Source organism: Saccopteryx leptura, chromosome 11 (assembly GCF_036850995.1).
Source record: "Saccopteryx leptura isolate mSacLep1 chromosome 11, mSacLep1_pri_phased_curated, whole genome shotgun sequence".
Lineage (NCBI taxonomy): Eukaryota > Metazoa > Chordata > Mammalia > Chiroptera > Emballonuridae > Saccopteryx > Saccopteryx leptura.
Window position 1 is genome coordinate 15,995,122 of NC_089513.1, and position 27,435 is coordinate 16,022,556.

Sequence of the window (27,435 nt, forward strand, 5' to 3'; positions counted from 1 at the left end):
CGGGACCCTGAAATTTGGTTTTGTTCCCAGTGTGGCTAGCCTTTGGTGGCTTATGTGACTCAGGAAGCTTGAGAAATTCTTGAAATGATTTGTTGACTTATGATTAGGGAACCCCATTATTTCCCAGAGCAGGTTTTAGGGGTGTTTTGTAGTAGAGTGTGAAAAGGGAAAGGGAGTATTGAGGACTGTTTTTACTCATAATAATTGTAATCAGACTGTATTTACAAGTTATTTTTGAATGCTACCCTCTTGTTTCTATTTCTAGAAACCCTGTGTTGTCATGGATTCTTTCCTGAGTTATTTACACAGTAAAGATGGGGCTGTAGAAGCATTGTCTCCTCCAGTTTATTCCCTTGGGAGCACAGTTTTGAAAGTACTCTCCTAGAATTATACTCGTCAAGATCTGGGACCCTAGTTGTGGCATTACTTACTGCTTTTTCCGTTTCCTGTTTTGCACATGTTAATTCCTCTGGGTATTTTCTTCCTAAAGTGATGAGATTTTCACTGTCCAGCAGCAAGCCACATTTACCGGGGTTATTGAACTTTGAAATAGGAAACCTGTGGGTGATCCGGTCTCCCCTCCCCAGAATTCACCGAGTCAGTCAAGAAGCACAGCCCCATGACTGCAAATGTTAAAGCAGTTATTTCATTAAAACCTCCAAAGGTTTTGTTTCAAGTGTTGGAAAAAAATCGACAGTTGTTTGTGGCAGTGAAGCCGGCTTCTTGGCTGTTCTTCTTCAGTGTCTCCTTGCGTTTCCCTTGCAAACTTCCCTATTGGTTGGGGTCTGTGGAGAGATTCTAGTGGCTGGCTGGTGGAAATGTTTGGGAGAACATTTGCGTATCAAAGCAGCCTAAATATTTGCAAAAATGTTTGCCTGAGAAAAAAGAATCCATTTAGGATTAGGAAGCAACTGCTTAAACATTTAAAAAACATTTGTGATTTCCTGAAGGATATTATTTTAGGGCCAAGCCCTAACTTGAATTTCAGGGGTCATTCCAGAATCCGTGTTTTTAAAAAGCATGTAAGATAGTAAATGTTTGGTTTTATGATGTTCTATACCTATCTATTTGTGATATTAAAATGCAGAAAAGGACACATATTTTTGAAAGTTAATTGGTTATTATTTAGTAAACCCATAAAACAGATGAAATGATGAGATGTAGAATAGCTCTAGCTTCATCCTTTCCCTCCATTCTGGGGTTTCCGCCCTGTAAAGCGCATTATATTGCTGTGACAGAACATGTGGTTCTGCTGGAGTTCATCAGCTTTCTAGTAATAGTAGTGATTTGAGTGTCAACTATTTATTTATTTTCTTAGTAAAGAGTTTACTGTGAGTTTTTTGTGTTCAAATTATTAAAGTGCAAAATTCAGTGCAGGCCAATTTTTCTAACTTGTTAACAATGTAGGAGTTGAGCGTTGACAATTACTGTACTTAAAAGCCCCTCGGATCAGGTGTTATTTTACCATCTGGACATTTTAATTAGTAATAAAAATGTGGATCTGGATACACAGGAATAGGATCTGCAGTACACAATGGCCCAATGCACTCTTATTGGTGCTGAGGTGTACATGGCTACACTTTACAAGTGTGTGTGTGTGTGTGTGTGTGTGTGTGTGCGCGCGCGCGCGCGATCATGTATAAGTGTAATTGTATGTTGAAATGTGTGTTCATTCCTCCTAGGAAATCCAAGTGTAAGATTCTAGTACCCTTTTCAAACTGGGCACTATCACAATACCAGAATATTTAGCGACTTTTTCTTGAATAACAAGTAAACACATATAACATATATACTTACATTCCTGAGTAATAGTTGCTGTTATCTTTTTAATACTCATAATTCTGCATGTCTATATGGCATGGCAGGGCCTACGGTGCTGACAATGCTTGGACCAGCGGTGCAGTGCTTCCATTTCTTAGCTGTGTGCTCTAAGTCAAATACATTAACCTCTCTGAATCTCCTTGTATCCTCACATATAGAATAAAACTAATAATAATTATGATTACTGCCAACTGAATTACGATGAAACTTAGAAGAGTATATGAAAACACTTGATAAAATGCAAAGAGGTATAACAAGTGATTTTTAATACAAATTACCAGTGCATAATTCACGTACCATCTTCATAATCCAAAAAATTGTGTCATATTTAAAAATAAGGGAAATGTAAATATAAGATAGCATTAGATTATTAACAAATAGTAACTTTGGGACCACCAGAAAGTGCGCTTATAATTTTAAACAAGACTCATAATGGCCCCTTTTTATAAAGTGTCTGGATATGCTCTTTGAAATAATGTTATTCTTAATTAAGGCAGGAAGCAGGTACATTTGAGGGAAATAGTGAATCTCCAGAGAAATGGGGAGTAAAAATAGTTTAGGGAAATGAGTCCTGGGTCTTCTCTTTCGGAAGGAGGTATACATATTTATCTGATTATTATGAATTTCATGTTTGCAAACCAGTGTGAATGCTTAAACGATACTCATTACTGTTTCGAAAAACCTACTCGTTTTAATTTATTTCATATTATATTTGCTTAAGAATGCATCTTGTGTCATCCCTAAAAAGAGAGGGAGTTGATAAAATTGCTGTGTGACACTGGACCAGATAGATGCATTTGGACACTTCTATGAAAAGCCTTTTCACGTTTTATTACAGGTCCAGTCCTCTTCCTGAGAATTTTTCAGGAAAAATAGGAACCTTTTTTTTCTTTAACGTGTAATCGTCTACCATCGCATAGTGTATGTACTACTTTGGTCATTCCATTAATTTAATCTTGCCCTCCCTTAATGTAATAAATACATACCTTGAATTTAGTACAAATATGATTGATATTGCATTGTTTCTAACAGTAAATATTTATTACTATAGACAACCTGGCGTTGATCAGTAGAAAGCCTGTAATACTTGTCTATGGGACATGGTGTTCTTAGGAGTGTACAGTGTTCAGTTTCTCTATCATGCTAGGAGGAGCTAGACTCAGCTATGTCAAGATAGTTCATTTAATTCATTAATTTGGTTAAAATTAAGTAAACCACGGAAGAAACAGGAACATGTAAATTATGACTGTACAGCTTTAAAGATTTTTTGGACTTGAATATGGAAATTGGTTCCATTTAATGCTGTATCAGTTTCATTTAAATGTCCCAACCTAATGACCACTTTCATTTGCATATTCTAATCTAGTGAACAGACAGGGTCTGCAAACTATTTGTCTTGAGAACTTTGAAATGAGGCTACAGGTCCTCCTCTTTGTAACTCCTTTTTTAAAAAATGGCCATGGGTACCCCAACCATTGCATTTTAGTACTCATAGTCGTGAGATGAGAAAGAATTTATGGAACTTCTCTGAAAATTATCTCATAAAAGGGATTCAGTTAAAAATTAGGGGGGCAGCATTTGAAATTTAATAAAAAATAAAGTAATTCAAAGTAAAGTCTGTAGCCAAACTCCTTAATTGTGATGCATTTGCTGAGTTCCCCTCTTCCATCGTCGGGCCGGCTCTGGTGCCATATGGCCTACCATGGAACATTTAACTTGTCAGATATAATGGATTGTCCTGGAAGCAGATTTTTGCTTTGAGCACTCGGCTCCTTTCTTGCATTTCACTCTCAGCTCCAGGCTGCAGGATGAAGGATTGTGGTGGAAATGCAAAGAGGAGACACGCAGTTGATTCCCCTTAAGAGAGTGACCTATATGCCACAAGATTTTACCCACGTAAATAGGCATTATCCCCGTCCCTGGCCTTAGCAGGCTGCATGTCAGACTCATTTAAATGTAGCTGGACTTAACAGATTGTGCAAACATTTCAGAATTGAGTGTTTAGGAATAACAAAACATTGTCATTGTAACTTATGCAGAAATGGGGTATCCACATCGGCCAAAAGATAATAACTATTATTTATTGTGACCTACTTGTAACCTAAACCACCTGGTTTGTAGAGGTTGTAAACTCAGTTTAACTTTCAAATCTACTAAGAATAGTTAAAAAAAAAAAACTCACCTCCTGGAGATGTTACATTGCTTCATTGTTTTTGTTTGGTGATTAGAGGTGAGGTTGAAATGACCATTTAGGTGGATGTACAAGTGGCAATTATGCTACGAAGCTTTCTGTCTTGAAGCTTAAGTGCAAATCTTCTGTTTGTCCTAATATTCTATATATAAATCAGACTGTGAACTTCCAGTGGATTATTTAATACTGTAAATGTAAAAAGTATACACTATTTGATGTTGATTGAATTTGGTTCTTTCATGAGGTAATCTTTTATTTTATTTTATTTTGTGATGTTTCTGAAATCACAAGTTTGGAAAGCAATAGGGGTTTATGACTTTTCACTTATAGAAAAACTTCTTTAAAAGAATAAACAGTTCTCACGCTGTCTGTACATGTACACACATAGCTATGAGGAACTCCTCTAGAATAACCTATTGTAACCCAAAAGCTAACGAACAGAGACCTGGAACCAACAACTTAGAGATAACTAGTGGACACACTAGTGGACAGATAAGTAAGTAACTTACATACCTTAATTTAACCATAAAATGGTACATATTTGATTGTTCTAGGGTTACAAAAATTAATAAATGTGTACGTGACACATGTAAATACATTAAAAGAGGCCCTCTGTTTGCAAAGGATAATTTAATATACTCACTAAAATGTGTTATGATTTAAAAATATAACATTTAATTTACTTCTACAAATTTATTTGTTGTGGATAATTCTTAATAGCAATCTATAAAAATTTTGTAGCCGTTAGAACTAAACCTCACTTCTATACAAAGAGGAATTATTGTTTTTTAATGAACAACTTTCCATGAAGCAGCTAAGAAATTTCTGTTCAAATGTTCTTGTGCATATTTCTCATTAATCCTAAACCAAACACATTTGTTTTATTAATGCCACTGATAGGATGATTTTTCCCCCTACTGTGTTAGAATTTTGGTCGGGCTTATTTCTAAATGAGTTTGAGTGGTGTTTGGCCGGAGCCAGCTCTTGTTGAGGCATGTACGCCCTCTGCTGGCTGCTCAGATTGGAACCGACTGGTGTGGGGGTTCTTACTGTCTTACTTTTCAAGGTTGGGTTTTTTTTTTGTTTTTTTTGTTTTGTTTTTACACTTTCACACAACTGATTATATATTTGCAATAATTATAAAGTTGTAGGTTAATACTGAGTATGGCAGTTAATTTGTTTTTATTTGCAAATGAAACTTTTTATGTGTGGGTGGGTTTTTGTTTGTTTGTTTTGCTTTTTGTTTGCTTTTGCTTAATAGAGTCCTGATTGTTTAAATAACATGTAAAATATATGCCACTCTTGACTTTTTAAGTGGTTGGTTTTACATGCCCATTAATCCTATTTTTGTAGTTCCTCCTGGCCTGATTACACTTAAGAATTCCTGTTTGACTAAGTTGGAAATGACTTAAAAGGATAAATCATTGAAATTTTGAAACCTTACTTTTTGTAGGTAATGGATCCAGAAGGCAGTCCCTGGTAGAGAATTCCCTGATAGAGTTGACAGTTTTCATTTGATCTGTGAAGGAAAATGAGCTTATATTTGCATCATAATGTTTTATAAACGCATTTTTGTTTCCTACAGATCAAATAAAGCTCTTCTCTGTGGCAGACATTGAGAATGATACTTTGAGTGGAACCTTTTTGGTTTTGGTTTGCCAGTGTGAGTAGTTGCCGATAGAGTGTGAGATGTTAAAGGAGCAAATCGCTGATGGCCTTTTCGTGCCCAGGTCACAAAACTAGCTTACACAGGTCACTCACAGAGGGAGCACCCTGGCCTGTCCTCCATAGCTTGGATGTGGATTATCCCTGGTTTCTGGTAGTGAAGACCACGGCTCTGTATAAAGAATGTGTCTTAAAGATAGCTGCCATTTTGCTGACACATTTTAATCAAATTCTTTATGATAATTAATTATAAGTGATTTCTGCATATCTCAAAAATGAAATATCTTGATTGAATCAGTATGGTGTCATATGGAGAAGAGAATTTAGATCTTTATAGTTTTTTTCCTCTTATATTGCAAATTCTCTAATTTGTAAGCAAAACAGAAACCTGCTCCCCAATATATGAAACAATCCAAAAACTTAGAGTTGGGGAAGGGGGAAAGTGTCATCTAATTTTTTTTCCAGTTTTCTATCTTCCAGTATCTTTTTAGGTACCAGTGACTTTAAACTTTGTTTTGGGTAAGTCACATAATTATCAGTTTCTGGTTACTTTGATTTATTTGATATTGTCAAATAACTACAAATTACATCCTAATATCAAGTTCCCACTAAATCCATTGTAATGCCATCTCGCACCGAATCTCCAATACAAGTCTTCCCTGCTGCCACCTGTTACCAGGCCACAGGTCTAGTAGATGTCCTTCCTCTGTGCCTCTCACCATTCCCGTGTAACCCTCCCATAGTGACAGTACTGGGCTTGCTCCCCATTTCGGTCGTCTATACTCTTACCTCTTGGGAATAACGCCCATCGTTGACACTCCAGTGGCCAGCACATGGTACCTGGAGGGACTCCACAAATATTTTTGCATCCCATGTGTTTGGACTTTCTTCACACCTATTCAGATGACCATTTTTTCAAGTTTCAGCACTGAAAATTGCCGTCTATAAACAACTATCCCGTGTAATGTATCTTATTTTCACATATTTTGGTAAGATGAGGTCACTGCTCTGACTACCCTCCTTCCCCTTCCTCCTCCTTCTTCTGTGATCACGCTTTCCCCTGCCTCTCCTCTTCCTTCCTGAACCCCACCCCCGCCTTCCTCTCCTGATTTAGTCATGATCATTTATTCAGTAATTAAAAGGCTTTTCTTAAATATCCAGTGTGGGACTCAGTGGTGTGGATAATTTTATCTGTGAACCATCACCTTCCTTTAACTGTTACTAGTATCACAGGGGGTCACATGCTAAGAAGTTTGTTTCTGTTAACTGCTGAGTTTGGTTTTCATAGGTCCATTCTCCTAAAGCTGATCTTAAAGAGTAAGTAAGCTTAATGGTTAGGAGTCTTCCTAGTTTGTTTACTCTGTGGATGCTCTCAAATATATTTTGAAATCTAGGCTCTTTCCTCTTAACTTCTCTGTAGTGTATGTTTAGTGGCTATCGACCAATTGTAATATAGTGCTAGGGCTAGAGAAATGCTCATCTAATGTATTACAGAAACATATGTAAGTGACACTTAGATTACCTTCTGTCGGGATAAACATGTTACTTATATGCCTATGTGTATATATGTAAATATAATACATATATTATGCATATATATAAACTATTTAAATATTCATGAGATCCCCACCCCCTTTATTTTTATACAGTCTTGAGTATCATATAAAATGTATTCGGTTTCTTTAAGAGGTGATAATTGTTACATTCTTGTTAGCTGTAAACTCTGCTCGAAACTGAGCCATCACCTACATGCCAGGTGCTAAAATATGTAATTTTTCTGTATAAACCCTCTATAACAAACGTAATACTAAACCTTGTCCTCTGTTTTCTGTTCCACTGTCCCTAATTCAGAGTTTAGTGGCTGTTATTTTTACATTTCATGCTAGTGAGACTCTGTTAGAGCCTCACGTTTAATGGGCAGCAAATAATTTATTGCTAAAAATGATTTGTATGGTGAAGTGTAGCTGCTGATTTTCTTAACATTTGTTGGTAAATTCCAAATAATTTAGCCTGGCAATAAAGTCTACTCAACTGAGGTTGTCTCTTCTGCGTCTGGCCAGAAATGTCACAGATCTCCTCAAGAGGAATCAAAGAAACAGATTCTTTTTTGGTGTGGACTTGTAATGCCTTCAGTAGAGCATGGGCCGAGGAGAATCTGTGGGGATAAGGGCCCTTTTAAGTTAAACCAAGTAATGGCCACTCGAGGTTGACCAGAGTCTGAAGGTGCCTTCTCTCTTGGTCTAGAATGGGGGAAGAGACGCTTTCAGGGCAGTGGCTAATGGGGCTGATAGAAGAGGAGCAGCCACCCACCTCCAGGACTCTCACGTCTTAGAAGTGTGTTGTTTTTCAGGGGAAGAAATCTACTGGGTAATATGACATTGATTTCTTTGAAACAGTCTGTCTTCATGCAGAGATGAGCACATTTAAAGGCATAGTATGCTGCCAGGAAAAGTTTCTCTAACCCAGCAATTCTCAACCTTTTTCATCTCAGAGCACACATTAGCTAATTACTAAAATTATGAGACATACCAAAAAATATATTTTTTACAGATCTGACAAAAAAAATAAGTATAATTTCGATTCATTTGAACAAGATGGCTATTATTGAGTTGGCTGTTGTCATTTTTTTCATTTGACAGTTTAAGGAAAAAGAGGTCAGTACCGCTGACTAAGTAGTCAGCTATTGCATATTTTAAAAATTCTTGCAGCGAATGCTTCCCTTTCTCCTCCCCTCTCTTTCCTTTCTTCTGTCTGTCTCTCTAAAACAAACAAACAGAAATAAATGATTAAGCCCTGGCTGGATAGCTCAGTTGGTTAGAACATTGTCCCCAAACTCAGAGGTTGTTGATTCTATACCTGATCAGGGCACATACAGGACCAGTTTGATGTTTCTGTCTCTCTGTCTCTGTCTCTCCCTGCCTCTTTCTCTCTCTTTTAAAAAAAAGAAAGAATTCTTGCAATACATGTGTTGAAAATTGCTGCTGCGGGGCTCCATTGGAGCAAAGATGGCCCGGGCGCTGAGGATGGCTCCTTGGCCTCTGCCCCAGGCGCTAGAGTGGCTCTGGTCGCAACAGAGCGATCCCCCGGAGGGGCAGAGCATCGCCCCCTGGTGGGCAGAGTTTCGCCCCCTGGTGGGCGTGCCGGGTGGATCCCGGTCGGGCGCATGCGGGAATCTGTCTGACTGTCTCCTCCCGTTTCCAGCTTCAGAAAAATACAAAAAAAAAAAAAAAAAAGAAAAAGAAAAAGAAAATTGCTGCTGTAACCCGTAAAATGGTTACCTGGTAACTGTCTGAAAGGGCCTCAGAGAACAACAATCGTTTGTCTTTTTAAAATCCAGTTAAATAGGTTGCATCAGGTAGTAATTGATTTTTTGTTATTCACTAGTTTACCAGGTTGATTGGAGTTTGATCTATTGTAATCCTAAAGGCTGTTAAATTGGTTACTTTCTGGCTTATTAGCCTAACCAGTGAGATTTTATTAAAAAACAAAAGTAGAGAATGCCAGATTTCACTTCACTGAATTCAAGTACTCTGGGGTAGAGAACCCAGGGATCTTGTTTTAGGAAACTTCTTACTGATAACTGTTGTGATAAGCAAGATTTCCTAGCCTTAGAATTGAATTTGGGGGGAGTACTTTCTTCTACGCCCATCTTATGTCTTCCTTTGCTCCTAATAATAGAGCAAAAATATTTTATTTCTGCTCGCTTTTGACACCTTTAGTATGTATTGCAAATATCCTCATTTTAGTTTTATATGAAATGGTCATTTTTTTCCTAATAAAAAATAAAATTTCAAATGCATATGTTATTTCTTCTGAGGCCACAAAGCTCATCGGTTATACCCAGTTGTCACAGTCAGTCACTGCAATAGAAATATAAAATAAGGTTGACAGGACTATTAAGATCTCATTCACATGAACCCAGTGGTAAGTTACTGACTACCATACTATATATAGTGGTAAGTAAGCTGAGTGATTTTGGGGTTGCTCTTAGTCATTCAGGTCTCTAGGGGACCTTTGTACAAATTGCTGATTCAGAGAATCATTACTCTGGTGGCTCAAGTGGCACGTTAGTGGCCTTAAGGAGTTTTTTGACACTCCCCCCAAAACAGCTAAGTTATCCCCATGATTATGTTGATTAATTGCACAGTCTGTGGAGCGAGTGTTATGTTCAGTGGAAGATTTTCCTGCATTTGGAAAATAAAGCATAAAATTCATATGCTTTAATTTGATCATGTGCACGCGTCTCCTAGTAAGCATGCCACTGAGAGGGGGTTTATTTTGGCTCTTGTTGTCTTGAGCATGAGAAATAATCCGTGACAGTGTTATCATTCTGCATTGAGAGAGTACAGTGTTTGGTCTACCAGAGAGGATGGTCACTCGGAATGTTCATCAGTTTTAACATTTTCATCCATCAAAGGACTTGAGAACATCTCTTTGATTTACTACAAATCGAGTTAAAATTGCTTGAGGGGGGAGGGTTGTAGAACACAGGGAAACAAAGACAGGTGGAACAATCTTTGTTACCACAGCTGGTATTGCATCTAGAGTATGCCAAAAAGAGGTGGCATATAGTACAAAAAAGATGGGGGGCTTTGGTACTAGAATGGGAAGTTTTATGTTCTAACTTCATCTCTTAATATCTGTATAACCTCTTGTTGTATAGTCTGGCTTCTTAATTTGAGTAATCTCATCTATAAAAGTAGGGATTAAAATGTCCATGTAAGGGGCTTTGTGTTGTCTTAAATAATGCAAGTTAAATGACTTTTTCATACTATATAGTGCTTTACAAATATAAGTTCTTTAAAAAGAATTGAGTATTGATTCTGAACCATGGGCAGTCCCCCAAAGTGATGTCTCAAGACACTCAGCCTATCTGGAATTTGAGTGCACCCACTGTTTTGAAGGCAGCACAGTGTCTAGACGAGGTAAGGTGCACCCGTGATGAAATGCAGCCAGAACCTCTCGTTTCCCAGGATCGGAGCTATAGATCATTGCCGAACAGTCTATTTTTGTGACTTAATCACATCAGTGAAAGAGAGAACTGATGCTCGTTTTCCCAGGAAATGGCTGGCTTTCTCTTTCCCATTATTTTTTGGTACAAACTCTGTGCCTAATCACCTTTTCTCCCGTTTCTCTTTTTTCTTTTCTCTGTTTTTTTTCTGTTTTCAATTTAGAAAGAAGGGGAAGAAGAAAATTTCTAAACTGTGGAATGACTACTTTACTGGAATTGTGTTTTAATTCTTTTAGCATGAAATTTATGAAGTTCTGGTTCCTGAATGCATGCAGTGGTGAGAGTGGCCTGGTATAGGAAGATTCTATAGAGGAGAGCCAGTGTTCTCTGAATTTTAGAAATCGAAGAATGACATCAACTTCTGATTTCTTGCAAACCCAGACTTTCACCCCCAAGCTACTCAGGGTTAATTAAGGTTGACCAGCTAGTTAGAATAGCAAAAGTGAATCTGCATAGAAATACCACAAAAAGTCAAAATAATGTTTTTAGATGAATCTAAATTAAGTAAAATTCAATTTTAAAACTTACTTTATTTATTTGATAGAAAATTACAACCATATATTAAATCAGTACATTTTTAGTGTTAAGTTTTTTTATAATAGTAGTTCCTAAAGTTTCTTGGGACTTGTATCAATAGAGAAAACGATGGGGACAGGTACGTTTATTTGAGTAAGTTTAGGAAAGATAGTATTAAACGGAATGTCCCCACTGCAGGACTTCTCAGGGGCTTTAACTTTCTAAGATATAATGTAAATTTCTGGGGAAGGGATATAGTTAGCTTGTAATATTTTTCTAGGCCCTTTTAATTAGCTTCCTTTTTCTTAAGCTTGTTACGAGGTTACTATTCCACAGAAGACACTTGTGAGAACTGTGCTGTGTTATCCTATATTATAATTATATTTTTACTTTTACTCTCCTCTGTGCATTTAAATGAAGTCATGTTCTTCACATAGGGAATGTGTAGAGTTGCAGTTTGCTGCCATGTTTTTGTTGATAAGTTGCTTTGAGGTAAGGTGGAGATAGATGACTGTAGTTTATTGTGCGACGTCACATATTCTAGTATACATTATTTGTACAGCTATAAAGTACCTAGAGACCTTTTAGAAATGAAACACAATGTAAATGTAAGTTATCACCACCTTTAGGACACTTTCATTAATTTCATATCAAATTCATGAGTGTTTTGAGCTCTGGGATTTGAGTGTTCAGTATTGAGCTTCTTGCTTATTTATATATAGATGCTCCCACTTCCCAGAGTTTAAGTATCAGCAGCACAGAATATCAGAAGTCCAACCTTTGGAATCAGACTTCTAGGGTTTGATTACTGGCATCGCTTAGTTTCTGTGTGACCTCTGGCAATTTTTGTAACTCAGTTTCCTCATCTGTAAAATGGTGTTTATATAACCCTCCCTGGTCCCCACAGGTTCATTGTGCAGCTTGAATAAATTAGTCTATATAAGGCCTTTGCATTGTGGGTAATACATAACAAGGGCTCAACTATTCTTATTTGAGCAAGGAAGGAAAATGCTGGCATGGAGAAGATGAAAGCACTGTGAATAATGACCTCATGTATATTTTCAGAACCACTAAGAATTGCAGTCATTGTTTAATGAAATAGTCTTTTCAATATAAAAAAAATTAATAGGGTAACCAGGAATAGGTTGGGGTTGGGGACAGGGACAGAGATTTATTCTGACTGGAACATGGCTGTGATGAGCTCCCTAGTCTGATGGCTGAGAACAAAAGGCTCATTCTTCAGTTCCCAGAATGAGGATTAACAGTGAAACGGCCTCACTTGGTATTGTCCTGCACTATCAGATAATAATTTTTTAGCAAGGCTTTTCATGGGATATGTTTCACTGTAGAGGTACATTTTTTTTCAATGATAGGTGAAATTTATATATTTATATAAATTTTATATATAACTTTAAAAGTGGTCTTTTAAGAATGAGAGGCTAGCAACTTGATGACCTTGTTATCCTTCTGGTCAACCACCAGTGGGATCCCCTCTGTCATAGCTTCTTTCTAGAAATCATAATATCAGTAAGTTGTTCTTGTCTCTCACTCGTTTCATGTAGATGACAACTGTCCAAGTGGAGTAATCTCCCAAAGGTGAAACTTCCTAGACCTATCCCTGTGAATGAATGGAATTATGAGATCATTTTTACCTTTATGTAATATTTTCATTCTCATCTAATTCCCCTGGCATTCCCTTACAACAGGATACCACGAATATATTGGAAGAAAAATTAGAAGGCAAATGAAAAGTTATATTACAATATAAAGGTATTAAATTTGGAATTACATAGGCATTTGTTAACCATAGTGTCCCCAAGTAAACCCCACCCCCTATCCTTCTTGGGCCAACAAGATAAAGGACTCCTGAATAGATCAACAAACATATTGGTCTTTAAAAATATTGGAAGTAGCTTATGCAGTATTTTCTGCTTAGATTAGATTTTCAAGGGCAACAGGAGAAGCAAGTGCATCCTTTATTGAATGTCAATTGGTGCTGTTTTTAATTACCAAATTTAAATATAGGTTTTAGTAGCTGATGGGTTCAATTTGGACAGAACACGTGTTGACTTTCGGGGTTGTTTGTTCACTATAGATGCAGACTTGTTCCAGAGAATGGTGCTGTGTGTTGAACTTCTTTGTCTCTAGAAGGATTGATTGATGGATGCTGTGTCTGCTCATTTATAGCGTTTTTCTTGTTTAATTTTAAAAATTGTGACATAGTATTACATGTTCCTGGTATACATCATTTCTGTAGAAGAATGTTGTTTAGCCAATATGTCGGCTTAGTTTATGAAATCCTCTCTATAGCTTAATTCAGCCTTCAGTCTACTCCATTAGGTCATATCATCCGTTTCATGCACGGCAAATTGTCACCAGCAGCAAAATTTAGCATTTGGTCCGTTTAGGTATAAAAATGAATCAAGTGCCTGACAAGATTTGTTTCTGGTTCCCCCTGCCCCCCCACATCCACCCTTTCTGGGCACACAACAAATGTTACTAACGGGTACTTTTAGTTTTTAAAATATGGACAACAGTACTCCATGCAGTAAAAGACTTGAGCGATTAATGCTACCCTTATGCCTCTTTTGAGTAGTTTTAGCCATGGGGCTTGGCACTGCCACCATTGTCTTTGTGCCAAAAAATATCCGCAGCGGCTGTCGCATTCTAGTACTGGAGGTTTGTCTCGAAAATTCCGCAGTGAACGCGCCGGGCTTGTTCATCACTGCTATCTCTTTTAAATATTGGAAAAATAGAATCTTGAGTCCTTTCAAAGCTCCGCTGTGGTTGTGGGGATGGGGGAGGTGGGTGGCGAGGAATGGAGAAAGGAGGAAAGAAGCTGTTTGTGCCAGCCAGTTGGTCTAAGTGACAGAAACCCATGCCTGGCGTGGAGTAAATGCGGATATTTAGGAGCTTTTGTGTTCACGAGCACAGATACTTACTTCAGAATGCTACTCAAACATGGTATCAGCACTCTTGAAAATTTCATTGTCTGAGACAAATGTCCCAGTGAATTTTAAGCAGAAAATCAACATCAAGACCATAGATAATTTTTAGCGGACAGTTTACACAAAAGATATATTTGTTTTCCTAGAAATGGAGGTGTCATTGTAAAATGGCTGCTTTCTGTCCTCAGGAAATGATCGGACTGGATAGACTACGTTTGAGAAAGCACTTGGTTTTATCCACAGTCTCTGATTATTTTGCTCCCAAACAGGGGTTTGGGCTCTGAGGGCAGATTTATAGTTGAATTTGGGAACAAAAAGATGTAATAAAGTTAAAGGCTTGCACTATCAGAATGAAATGTGTTCACTCATGATCTCTGGAGCGATCTGTTTGATGGTAAAAGTGGATGCTGCAGATGAAATCTTTACAAGAAGCATAATCCTAAAAAAAAAAAAAAAAAAGTGCACCTCCCAGCCTCCTGCTGGCTGCACTGCCTCTTTGGTACCTCGCAGACTTCGACAGAGTCCTGGACTGGTGCCCATTGATGTCATGGAAACACTCAAATTACTGAGAATGATTCATGTCTATGCTGGTCTCTTATCCTCCCCCACACAAACAGGAGTAGATTTTTAACCCTGACAACTTGTAATTTGCAGTGGGTTTATTTTTGTATCTGGATAAATATTTTTTAACAAGCAAAATTAAGATTAAGCAGTCTGTATCTGATATGATAGTGGAGAATGCTGGGCCCATGTAGCCCGCAGTCCTTTGGGGACTGTGTGCAGCATGAATTCATATTCTTCTCATCTCCCTCCTCCTCTTCTCCGTTCCTCCTCCCTTGCTTTTCCATTCCACTGTCCCTCTCTTTATTGCTCTCCTCTCCTCTCTCTCTCCCATTTATTCTCTTTCCCTCCCTCTCTCCTATTTACTATTTGCACTGACCTTCTAGCTTCAAAATAATGGTAGGGATAGCTCTAACTTTTATGTATGAATCGAGACAAATCCTGGTAGAAAAATTCATCTCTCTGAGAGGTCTGTGTACTGGACTCAAGTTGGGAAATAATGCCAGGTGGTGAAATTCTATAGGGGATAGGTTCAGTAAGTCCTTCCAGAGAGAAAAATAGATAGCCTTTTTTCCTTCAAATTGTATTTTACAATCCAATTTTTATAAATGACCAAAACAGGACACTCGATGTTCAATTTCTTAGGAAGTCAGAGCACATTCTACCTTATCTATTTACCTATCTATCATCTATCTTTCTGTCTGCCTGACTACTTACCTACCTCTCTACCCACCTTTCTAGTTGCTAAACAAGGGAATATTATGTCAATGTGGATTATGGTATGGTTGAATTGAAGCTTTTTAGATGCAAGAGCTTAAGGAAGGACATGTCATTAGATAGCTCATAAAGGTCGAGTCTTTTCTGTTGATAATATCAATAAAGAGAAGTTAAAGGGCATCTATAGGTTATATTTGACTTACATAGTAGAGTAAATACATCTGTATGACCATTTGCACTGCTGGACGAGTAAATGAGTCTTTTCTTCACTGTAAAACCCTCATACAATTACAGTTATTCTCTTAGTTGTTCTAAGACTGACAGCCTGTGAAATAATGTCCTGCTCCATTGGAATTGAAACTGATGTGGACATTGATTTTCTACTTTGCACTGGACAGTATACCAGAAATTGGTGGGGATGTTTTCCCAAGTTTGAAATCAACAGAAAAGTTAATACTGGGTGTGAAAAGGTTAATTTTAAAACTTATGTTTGGTTTTCTTTGAAAATATCTATTATGTACATATAGTAGTGACTTAGCTACAAGGTGCACTTTTGATCAGAGAGAAGGTTTATTAAAGGTGCATTCTTTGTGTGCTGTCATAAAGGCATGTACAAATAGCATTGCCATTGACCTAAAACAAAAAATGACTACTGTCACTTTAGCATTCGTGTTAACTGGGTTGAGGGGAAATTTCAAGGGTGGGGGGTTGGAAACTTTAGATGGATACCATTCAGCCCCTCAAAATATAGTTTTGCATTTTCCCATTGGAAACACAATAGTCTAGTCCTAAGTGTATAAAGTACAGTGTCTCTTAAAACTGTAGTCTCCAAGAAAGGAATATCCCTCAGTTTCAGGTGGTGTGGGGTTTGTGTTCTGGGTACTTTGGCCATATCACTAGCCCTTTTTAATGTACTGGAATGGATCGATTTTCTATGATAACTTCTTATGTCGCTAACTAAACTCGACTGCTTAGATCTCTTATAATATGTTTCCATTGTCTCCCTTGCTGATGATTCAGGCTAACCATGCTTTTAAAAGAAACACATGAGCAGCCTTGATTTCACCCTCAGATGAGGCTGGATACATCTCTGTCTATAAAAGCTGAGTTGTCAGAATTGGAACAAGATACTCACATTCCATTATCCCATGTCCTGCTGAGTCTATTGGTAGAATCTGAACTTGGGTTCAGAGTGGGCAATTTTTCAAAAGCCTTCTTTTCCAAATGTAAACTTCATCATCATCTTGATCATGATGGAATTTACTCCTGGGAAAGGGAGTTAAAAAAAGAGAGAGAGTGAGTCTCAGAATTTTGAATAGTTTCTTTGCTGTATTCACCATCTGGAAAGCCTTGATTGATTAGCTGTGGCCTCACCATTCAGTGTCAATATAATCAATGGGAATTAGTAGAGGAGGGTCATTACATAGATAATTTGCCTGCTATGTAAATAAAAATGAAATTGTTTAAATTTTGTGAGAGAGAAAAAAAGTGAAAATAAGGAATGATAATTTGTTTGTTAGAGAAAGGGGAGGCCATTGGAATGACAGTTTTTGGAAGTGTGGAGCAGTTTGGCTAAGAATAGGAATGAAGGATATTTTTTTCCAGTTTCTCATAGCCAGCGTGAGGAAGTGCTGTTCTCTCTCTGCTTGCATACATTGCCGTAGTGCCTACTTTACGTATGTAAACATCAGGGAAGAGAAGTAGATGTCTGTTACCTGGAGGATTTTTTTAAAAAAGAAAAACACAATTTACACTTTTTTTTGTTGTTGTTTCTCTTGGCAGGTAAAACAGAAAGGGGCTCATATTCATCTTATGGGAGAGAATCAAACTTACAGGGTTGCCACCAGGTAAGTGAGAATCTCGCATGGGGAAGGGTTGAATTAACCTAGTAGGTGGGTTTATTTTATGAATTTGATATTGCATTTTTAGACATGCACTGCAAGTCTGCCGATGCCTCTTGCTTTTCAAGAGTAATGAAGTAACAGAGCTTGGGAGTAATAGACTCCTCATGTCTAGTACTGGCATGTCAGGACTGCACTCTCTGGCTCGTTTTTATTTTTTAATCCATCAGCCGATACCAATGGCACTGTTTGCAAACCAGCGATGTCAGTTAAAGTGGTTCTAGCAAAAGAGTTTATTTGCAATTAAGAACTTAAGAATTTCTTATACTGGAAATACTTCATGCAGCCGTGCATCAAACCTTGGGTTTGGGTAGCTCTTGCCCTAAATTATAGTTTTCATAGGGGCTGTATGATGTTGTGTGAAAACAGGGTTGTATTGAGGGATAAAAATGTCTGTGAAAATATGATTTGTTGTCCCTTTTTGTTTCTGAATTGTTTTTGGCTGGAAGTCAAGGCCAGCAGGCTAACAGCAAAGCCGTCTCAGGGGAAGCATGCGTGAGCTAGAAAAATAAGAGTACTTTAATTAAATAATAAAATGCCAGTGTAAAACAAAGGTATAGCATGTGTGTGTTTGTGTCTCTGTGTACTGTGCATTTGCATACTTTTAACTCTCCAGAGAAAGCCCAGTTCTAAAAATACTATCAGTAGCCAAAAGTGTAAGCTTTGTTTCAAGAGAATTGAGATTTTATAGATGCTTTCTTTTTATTTTCAGTACCAGTATTAATCATATGTTTTAAATATATATTTTTTAAGACTTAGGTTTTCTTTTTATCAGTGCATTGGTTTCTTATTTTGGAAAACTCTTGGTAGAATTTAATTATCTCTTTAATAGTCAAAGCTTTCTACTGTTTTATTATTCACCCAAACAGACGTATGTTCTTTTTGTGTTGGAAAAGGAATGCTTGTTCTCTTGAACCCTCTTGCCCTCCCATTTCCTTTAATGAAATGGAAAAAAAATCATCTATTAGACACGTTTAAAGCAACTGTTTAATAGATCCTAAGAAATGTAAGCAAGCAGTGTTAGTAATCAAACAGAGCCCAGGTTCCTTTTTGTATCGGTTATAGATCACTAAAGGTGGAAGTCTGGCGGAGTGTTTTTTTCCCCTGGATGTATTTGCATTTTTAAAGTTGACTCCTTTGGCCCAGGACCGGTGTAGTCATATTCAGCATCTGAAAGATTTGTCGTGATGAGGTGAATGGTGCTTGGTTGGGAACTCCTGCTGCACAAGCTGCAGGGTACAGTTCATGGCAGTTTGTTTGGAAAATAATTCTGCAGGAAAGAAATTTACAGCCATTCCAGTGCAACGGAAACATCTTTGGAATGTGAGTGGAAATGTTCGGGGTAGATAGCTCGGGCGACACCCCTTGGTGCCGAGTCTCTGGTGTAAGCTCCCGGTCCTTGCAGAAGAGCCTGTTCCTGTGTATCTGGCTTGTGAGGGTCAAGGCAGAGGTTGTCAGAGTTTGGGGGAGAAGAAAGTTGACAACATCCTTCCTTTTTACGGATGGTCATGGCAGAGGTCTCTGTTTTTGCTGGGCCTCTTTTTCTGGTCAATGAGAGAAGAGGCTTCCTCGCCCTGGTATCCTTTCTTACTAATAGGAATTGGCGTGATTCCTCACAGACACAAAGATTTCCTGTGCTGAGTAAGCGCGAGGTCCCTTAACTTGTGAAAGCATCACCCAGACCGTGTGAGTCTGTCTGTGTGTGTGCTGGGACACTGACCCTCCCTCGGTGTGTGGGAAATTCTTCCCTCGGGTGAAACTGAAGTTAATTTTTTTGGCAAACACAAGGTGAGAAGTGGAAGGGGGCAGAGGGTGGAGTATAGAGGTGGACGGACTGGTGTGTGATGGCTGGATTTCTGGGCCTTGGGAGATTTGTTTTGTGACATTTATGTCCAGGCAGATTCTGTTGGGGACAGGATTATGATTGCATGTGTGTTTTCTTTAAAAAGTCTTCATAACATAGATGCGGAGTGTAGATGCTTTCATTCTTATTTCTGCTTCCTGGTTGTGAGTCTGCGAGCGCTGTCTCTGTGCTGCTCAGCCCAGTCTCAGCAGTATCCAGTGTGATTGCTTACGGATAAATAAAAGAGCAAAACTCTGGAAATTTTCTGTTTGAGGAAACAGGGGCTAGAGATGAAAAATATACATATGATGAATTTCTGCTTTCTGTGAAATTTGAGAAGAGAACATACCATAGTGTGTCTTCCAGTGAATGAGTCTCCTTGGTACCGAATTGTGTTTTGAATCCCTGTCTCCCACCCCAGCCATGCAAACCAAAAAGAGAGGCAGCATCCCCCTATCCTAGGCTTCAGGTCTAAATAGCAGATCACAGCTGAAATGATTCCCCACTGTGTGGCAAGGTGAGTGACTCCCATGGAGAGGGAGCTTTTGTTTTCTCTCCTGTCTACTCCATTACAGAGCCGCTGGATGAAAAACCTTTAGATGATATGCCCTGAGGCGCTCCAGAAGCTGCTTTATTGTGTTAGAACAGGATCCTGTGGACTTCTAGGATGAGCACTGTTCCACGTGAACTTGCTTACTCAGGTCCCAGTGGCCTTTTGTTTGCTGTCGAGAAATGCTGGTGGTGAGCAACAGGTAGTAAAATGTTGTCCTGGGAGAAATGTATATTGTTTCAAAAATGCATCAGGTTAAAAATCGTGTGTGTGTATGGATGTGGGTGTCTGTCTATTATGTTTCTCTTGAGGATTTAACAGTAATAGTCATAGACATGTGGCTTTCAAAAAAAGTCTATATTTTAGCTGAAAAACAAAAGTCAGCAAGTTCTTTATTGTCAATTAAGTCGTTTTCATGAAAAATAGTATGGGATAATAGGAGTTTATTAATTCATTTCTACATAAAATTATCAAAAATAAATAAACATGGTGACTTTTCAGACTTTTGAAATCGTATGTAGAAAATGACCCAAAAGAAAAAAAAAAGCGACTAAAAGGACTTTTTTTTTAGCTCTCACTAAATATGGCAAAACTGATTTAAATCAAATTGGGGTACGGAAATCACACCCAGACTTAAAATGTTCTTGCCAAATTGCAACCTCATACTACTTTTACTGGCAGAGAAAATAAAATTTATAATGGAAAGTCTGACAGAAATGAAAATGAGCGGAAATAAAGTTTTTCTCAAGATTTATTCCAACCTTAAAATGATAGATAACCAATAACCAATATACCAAATGGGCATCACTACAGAAGACAAAAGAAAAAATAAGGCCCTTTGCTTTTGGCCACTTTTGCTGCTTTGAAGAAAATGTTTGGCGATTGCAAACTTTTTTTTTTTTAATCTTGCTGAGATCTTCTGTTTTTGAATGGAGATGATGATTTCAACACAAACGATTGTTATATGGCAGAAGTTTTCCCCTTAAGTGGAAATTCGGCATTGATTATCAGGAGTTGTTTGTCTTTTCGTTTGGGGATATGGCCAAGTCTAAAGCAGTGGTTTCATTATTATTGCCTGACCAAGGTGTGTGTGTGTGTGTGTGTGTGTGTGTGTGTGTGTGTGAGAGAGAGAGAGAGAGAGAGAGAGAGAGAGGAAGAGGGAGAGGGAGAGATGGAAAGCCAGGCCTTGTCTGAGACTAAGTTAGAATCTTATAAGATAGGCCTTTGCTTTTCTGACCCCCAGGTGATTCTAAGGTGCAACTGGGTTTGGTGATGATCTAGAACATTCTTTAGGAATGGACTCTATTTTAAATATGTGTGTTCAAAATCGGTGTTGCCGCTGACCTTGAAAAAGCTTCTAGACTTCTTGCCTTCGTTTAGTTATTTAAGCCACAGAAATAGATTGCATATGCACTTCATTTATCAGGCAGTGAGGATTACTGATAATGCTAAAAATCAGGAAGATACCTTAGGATCTTGAGACAAAATCCCACAACTGGACGTCCTAGTTCATAACTTGTTTTCTCTCATGAAGTTCAAGGCTATAACCTCATCCACATTCTTTTTCTTTCTCAAGTAATCAACTAAGACTGTGCTGATGTGTATATCTTAAAACCGTCAGGATTTAAGAATTAGGCCTGATCTCGAGTGCCTTGGCCGAATTCATTAACTCGGAAGCTGTAGAAGAGAGGGGTCTTCTCTGTATTCAGTTTAGCTTCCTCAACCAGGGCATTTCTGATTCATTGGAATTAAACGTGGAGTTGGTCCTGAAACAAATCTGTATATTTACTGCATTATTCCATACATAGGTGGAACATAAAAACGAGACTAAGAGACATTGATAAGAGTGTGGTGGTTGGGGGGGGGGGGGAGAAAAAGGGGGAGGGGGAGGGGCACAATCTGACTTTGGGTGATGGGTATGCAACATAATTGATTGACAAGATAACCTGGACATGTTTTCTTTGAACATATGTACCCTGATTTATTGATGTCACCCTAGTAAAATTAATTAAAAAAATATATCAAAAAAATACATATTTTCTTTCACGGTTTTTATTTTTGATACAAAAGAATTACAGATTGCTTAATTCTAAAACTATTGGCCCCTTTAAGTTTTTTCTTATCTGAAGTCAAAATAGAAAGGATCTGAGCAAAAAAGCATACAGTGTTTTGTCTCCTTTTATGAAAGTGGCTGTTTAGGTCTAGTGAAAGCGGAAATACGTTTTGTTTTTGATGTGACAGTAGGCTGAAGTGGTGGTGGCGGTGGGAAGTGCTGGGTCCAGGGCCGGCGCTCTTCGCGGCCGGCTCACCGTGACTGGGGGTGGAGGGGCAGTGTGCTTCCCCAGCGCCCTCCTCCACTTCCTGCCACTCTCTTAATTCGCCATCTCTCGTGTTTGTTGAATTCTGGTTTCCACCAGGACCGTCAAGTCCTGGAAGGCGGGGCCATGACGGCTTTACCTTGTACGGTGTGGACTGTGCCCAGCACATTGAGGGTTAAGACCTAAGTTATTTTTCCCCAGCATCCCTCTTGGGAATCATTTCAAGAGGGAAGTCTGAATAACGATGTATAAGAACCTGGTAGTGAGTCATTTTCATACCTCCAAAACCAGAAAATCCTACTTTCTAAAAAAAAAAGTTCTTCGGAAGCCTTTCTTCTAACTTACTGTGCAGACCCTGGAATGACACTGAGGTCCTGTCGTTGAGAGGCTCTTGTCACGCACTTTCAAGGGTTCACTGTTCTGACCTGAACATTCCAAGTGTTCTATGTTTCTTCTTGTAGCTGTGTTGTTGAAACCGAAGGTCAGAATCCAGGCCCGGTGTTTCTGAATGTACCAGGGAGGACAGTGGGACAGACAATTTGAAATTAGGATAGTTTCAAATTTTAGATGGTCTAGTTTGCAGTGTGCTGTGTGACTCTGGCCCTGAGCCCTGTTTTTCGGGCAGCAGCACGTTTGGGGACATGGCTGTGGGTACCCTCTCCTAACAGCCACCAGCACCTACCACAGGAGCAAACGAGCTATTCTTTTATTACATTGCTTAGCAAATATTTATTGGCCCTCTAAAGATGTGATAGGCACTACAGGTTAGGTACTGTTGACAGAAAAATGAAGGGCAACTCTTTCTTGGACACCTTCCCTTTGGTTTGCACCAGTAGTTTTCTGGACATTAAGAGGAGGATCAAGCTTCATTTATCTAATTAAATATTTATAAATCTCATAGTATACATTTTTAAATACTTACAAAAGTTGTAAAAACAATAAAATGAAGTGGGTGTACTCACTGCTTAAAGAGTGGTTAATATTTGTTACATTTGCTTCATGTTTGTGTATGTATACATTTATATATATTTTATTTATATGAATCATTTTTAAATGAAATATCTAAAATTTCACCTGTAGATTTTTTTATTAATATCTTAAAATTTTTTTAATGTATTGATTTTTAGAGCAAGAGGAAGAGATAGAGAAAGAGAGAGAAAGGCAAGAACACAGACCTGCTCCTGCAGGTGCCCTGTCCCGGGACTGGCCTGGCCACCTCTGCACTTTGGACAAAGCTCTAACCAATCGAGCTGTCCGGCCAGGACGTTATTAATCTTTTAAACTTAAGAACACTTGCCTAATTAAATAAACTACTATTACCACTCCTAATGAAAGTAACATTAGTTTCCTAATTTAATACCTAGTATCTGTTAAGATTTCTTTAATTGTTTCATAAAGGTGTTTTTAATAGCTTTTGGGTGGGTTTGTTTTATTTATGCATAGCATTTGGTTTCTTTGTCTCTTTATAATTTCTTTTATGCTAGAATAGTGCCTGTAATTTTTTAAAAATATATTATTTCTTTTAAAGAGATTAGGTCAGTTGTCTTGAACAATATCCCCACTTCTAGAATTATGGTTTATTTCTTTGTAGTGCTGTTTAGGTTGTTACTCTATCACTTGTCTTGCCTATAATTTGAAAATTACTTCTAAAGGCTTATTTAGATGAAAGTTAAAACATTTTTGGCCTGCTTATTTATTTCATAGATGATGCTATGTGCTTCACATTGCATTCCATCCGGAGGCATATAATGTTAATGTTGCTATTGGCGATGCTAACTTTAATCACTTGGTAAAAGTTGCCTGGTTTTAGTTTGCATCAGTGCTGCTTGCCTGAAAAGTTTTAAAACTCCATCATTCCTTCTACATTTATAACTGACATTCTTCTGTAAAGAATTTTCTATCATTGTTCATTTTGGCATGTCCACTTAAATAAATGCTTCATATATATATATACAAGGGTAATGTTAATAATGCTTGCGTTAAATATTATCCCTTACCTAGAAGATGCTGCAAGCATTAAAAGCTTCTTCAAATCTTTTAAGATATATTCATATGAAAATAGCTATGGTTCAGGCTAATGTTCAGAAAAGCTTTTCTTTTTCTTTCTTCCTTTTTTTTTTGCTGAAATTTGAAACTTTGTGACAATCTCTGCACCCCTAGCAGATTAGTTTTGCCATAAGCACTGGTGTTTCTGTAGGTTCTCATATTGCCTCAGTATTCTAGAAATTTTTCTGCAAGAGCTCGCAGGGTTGACCATCAGAGGCTGGCTGCTTGAGTCTAGTGGGTGTTCTGATGCTCTGTGCAGTAGCTCTATCAAGGCTCATGGGTCAGGAGATAGTAGTTCCCATTCCTTCCCCTTGTCCTCTCATAGCCCAGACATGGTTGATGAGTGAACGTCAGAATGAGTGAATTTCTCAAAGTTAATATGAGTTCGATCTAGAGGTTGCCTGGGGAGATAATATTAAATGCCAGTATAAACCTTCCAGGTTACTATTATAATTCTAATTTAGTAATTAAGAAAATGATGCTTAGCCCTAGCCAGATAGCTTGGTTGGTGGAGCATCATCCCGATGTGCAAAGGTTGCAGGTTTGATCCCTGGTTAGGGCATATAGAAGATCAGATTGATGTACCTTTCTCTCTCTTCCTCTTTCTTCAAAATCAATCAATAAATTTTTTTAAAAAGAAAATAAATAACAAAAATGATGCTCAGAGAAGTAAAACAGATCGACCCAAGATTTCACCCAAGTAAGTTTCAGAGTCAGTCTTTGATCTAAAATATCTGCCTTTAAAGCCAATGCTCTTCCGACTTGGGTTTCTCACTGCCCAAGCGCAAGATGGAGTTTCTAGGCTCAGAAGTCTGCAGTAGAGCCCATCTGGAAACCACTTTTGGTCAATTCTGGGCTCCCTGCAGAATTCAGGCCTTAACATCGTGCTGAGAAAAGAGTAGCCTCTCTTAGGTCTGCTCAGGGTGGGCGAGGACCTTGAGCACAGTTGGTGCCGCAGGCATAGAAGAGGGCGTCCACGCTGCTCCTGAGCACCCAGTCTCCCCTTTTAAAAATATAAAATACATGTGTCTATATGAATAATATATTCTGAAGCATCCTCAAAATTAGCATATGTAATTTCATTAAAACCAATGAAGATTTTCTGTGAAAAGGCTGGGGTAGAATATGCCAATTCACATTTTAGCAACAGCATAAACACTTTCATAAAAATGTATAGATTATATTTTGGCCTTGCTTTTTGTGCAAAGCGGGCAGAATATGGTTTGCTATCACACGAATTTGGATTCATCATAGGTCAAATTATTTTTCCAAAAATGAAAGAACTACTTAGAATGAAATTATGAAACAATACCATTCACAGGCTCTTAAATGTGACCCAAAATTTTTTCGGTGATGGCATTTTACATACTTGTGAAATATACAAAATGACAACTATGTGTTAGAAGCATAGGCATGTTTTATCCAACAGTTCAAGACAGCTAGTGCATAAAAACCATTGAAATGGCTTTGAGGTGATTTTTATGAGACACCAAAGAAATGGAGTCCTTGTATCCAAATTGAAATTTCACCAGGATCTTGGGATTAACTTCTCTTTTCTTATAAAACGTATTCAGAGATTTTAATAACTATTAGCAATTAGGACTACAGTTTATTTTTAAAATTTTGATATGTAAAGAGGAAGGGGGAAATAATGACTAAATAAACAACTGATTTAACATTGAGGTACACTTAATAAAATGTAATGTTGAAATACAGCCACTTGTGTAGACATTTATATACCCTTCTATCTTTTTTCCATAAGAAAGAAAACACACAATTCAATGTCAGGAAATCTTTTTAATATGAAATGGCAGAAATATGTATTCCTTTGCCTGCAATTATGCTTGAAATGATTTCACATTAAGAAAATGTCTTCCTGAAACTCTCAAAACTGAAACCCAAAGTTAAAATTATGCAAGCATGGCAAGGTACCAATGAAACCACTTTATTGGTTTAGAAATAAATATGGTAGGAAGGAACAGATACTGAGTCTGCTAGTAGTAACCTGCTTTAGATAGTAGTGACCTGCTTAGACTTGAAGAAGGCCATCCTGGAGGGTTCCTGGATGTCCTCACAGTGCCTTCACTCACGGATAAGCTGAGCTTCCTGAAGCGTGACTTTTCTGTTCAGTTTGTTATTTACTATCTAATAGTTGAGGTAGTTGAAGAAATCCAGCAAGAATGCCTGGCTCATTTGCTTTAGCATTTCTAACCCACAAAAGTTTTTGCATAGAATGACACATATTTTTGTCAGACATTTTAGTACTTAATAAAGGGATAAGTCAAATTTTGGTGGGGTAGCATCTCCAGCCTGGCCTGTCCCTGGGTTTTGTTGAATAGAGTACATCATCCCTGTTATATTACGGTACTTAATAAAATCTATGTATCCCCTGATTCCATTAGCCTCTCTTTTCAAAAGACATTTTCTAGTGAAGGCTTTTATGACATTTTAAAAAAATAACCAGGTATATCTTATTGTCAACTTTTCAACCCACCTCAAAGCCACGTTCATGTGAATTTGGGATAATGACAATTCAGTGATAAGAAAGTAATTAAAGAATAACATCATTGAGGTTTTCAAGCAGTGACCATCCACTAGAGCTCGAGATATGGGGGTCTCTGTGTGTCGGGGGTTGACTGTGCATGTACGTAGAATAATCCGAGCTCATTTGCATCGTGATGAGGAACAGCAGGGCACTGCATCTTTTCAGTTTTATTGATATTGTATACAGTAAGTTATTAAATTTCATCTCTGTAATACACCTGCAGTAAAGTAACAAAACATTGCTGCACTTAAGGAACATGTGTGTGTAGTACAGTGCCCTCCCCCATCATTTCAGCTCCCCCCCCCAACAGCTGCTTACAGATTTCAAGATCCATTGTATGTATTCCCTGGAGCCCACCTCTAATAATCGAGACACATCTGCCATTGCAGTATTATAGGCATATGTAGTTTTATTGAAAACTATACCTGTAAAAAAAAATTAAATAACTTCTACCTCCATTAAATTGGTAAGCTACCTTTTGCAAAGATCATATCACAGATCTCCTGAGACCCAGGGAGTTCATTTTATTCTTATACTACAAATCACTAAATATGTTATTTCTCTTTAGCCAAGTAACTAGCTTTTCTCATACTTTGATAAGTCACTTTTATTTACTCCTACTTTTGTTTTCTTTTTACCCCTACCTTTACATATTTAAAAAAAATGCCATGCAAGCTTTGTGAAGGAAATATTGAGAGTGAGGCTACGATGAACACTGGATGAAGTCAGAGGAAAGGACCCAAGAATGTAGCTTTAATTCTTCACCGATTATTAAATAGACATAAAGATTCCAAAGCCAGGA

At 37.9% G+C, this 27,435-nt stretch overlaps 1 protein-coding gene across 17 annotated transcripts in view; it reads left to right on the forward strand.

The window, feature by feature from the left end:
* Positions 1 to 27,435, forward strand: part of TCF4 (transcription factor 4) — a 368,508-nt gene that overhangs the window by 166,794 nt on the left and 174,279 nt on the right. For 15 of the 17 annotated variants that reach the window (XM_066353366.1, XM_066353376.1, XM_066353369.1 and 12 more), the window contains one exon: positions 17,213 to 17,277. In XM_066353366.1, coding sequence (XP_066209463.1) covers positions 17,213 to 17,277 — 65 coding nt within the window. Of the gene's footprint in view, positions 1 to 17,087; positions 17,107 to 17,212; positions 17,278 to 19,099; positions 19,120 to 27,435 lie in introns of those variants that run through there. The other 2 variants (XM_066353382.1, XM_066353384.1) reach the window with 2 other exon arrangements.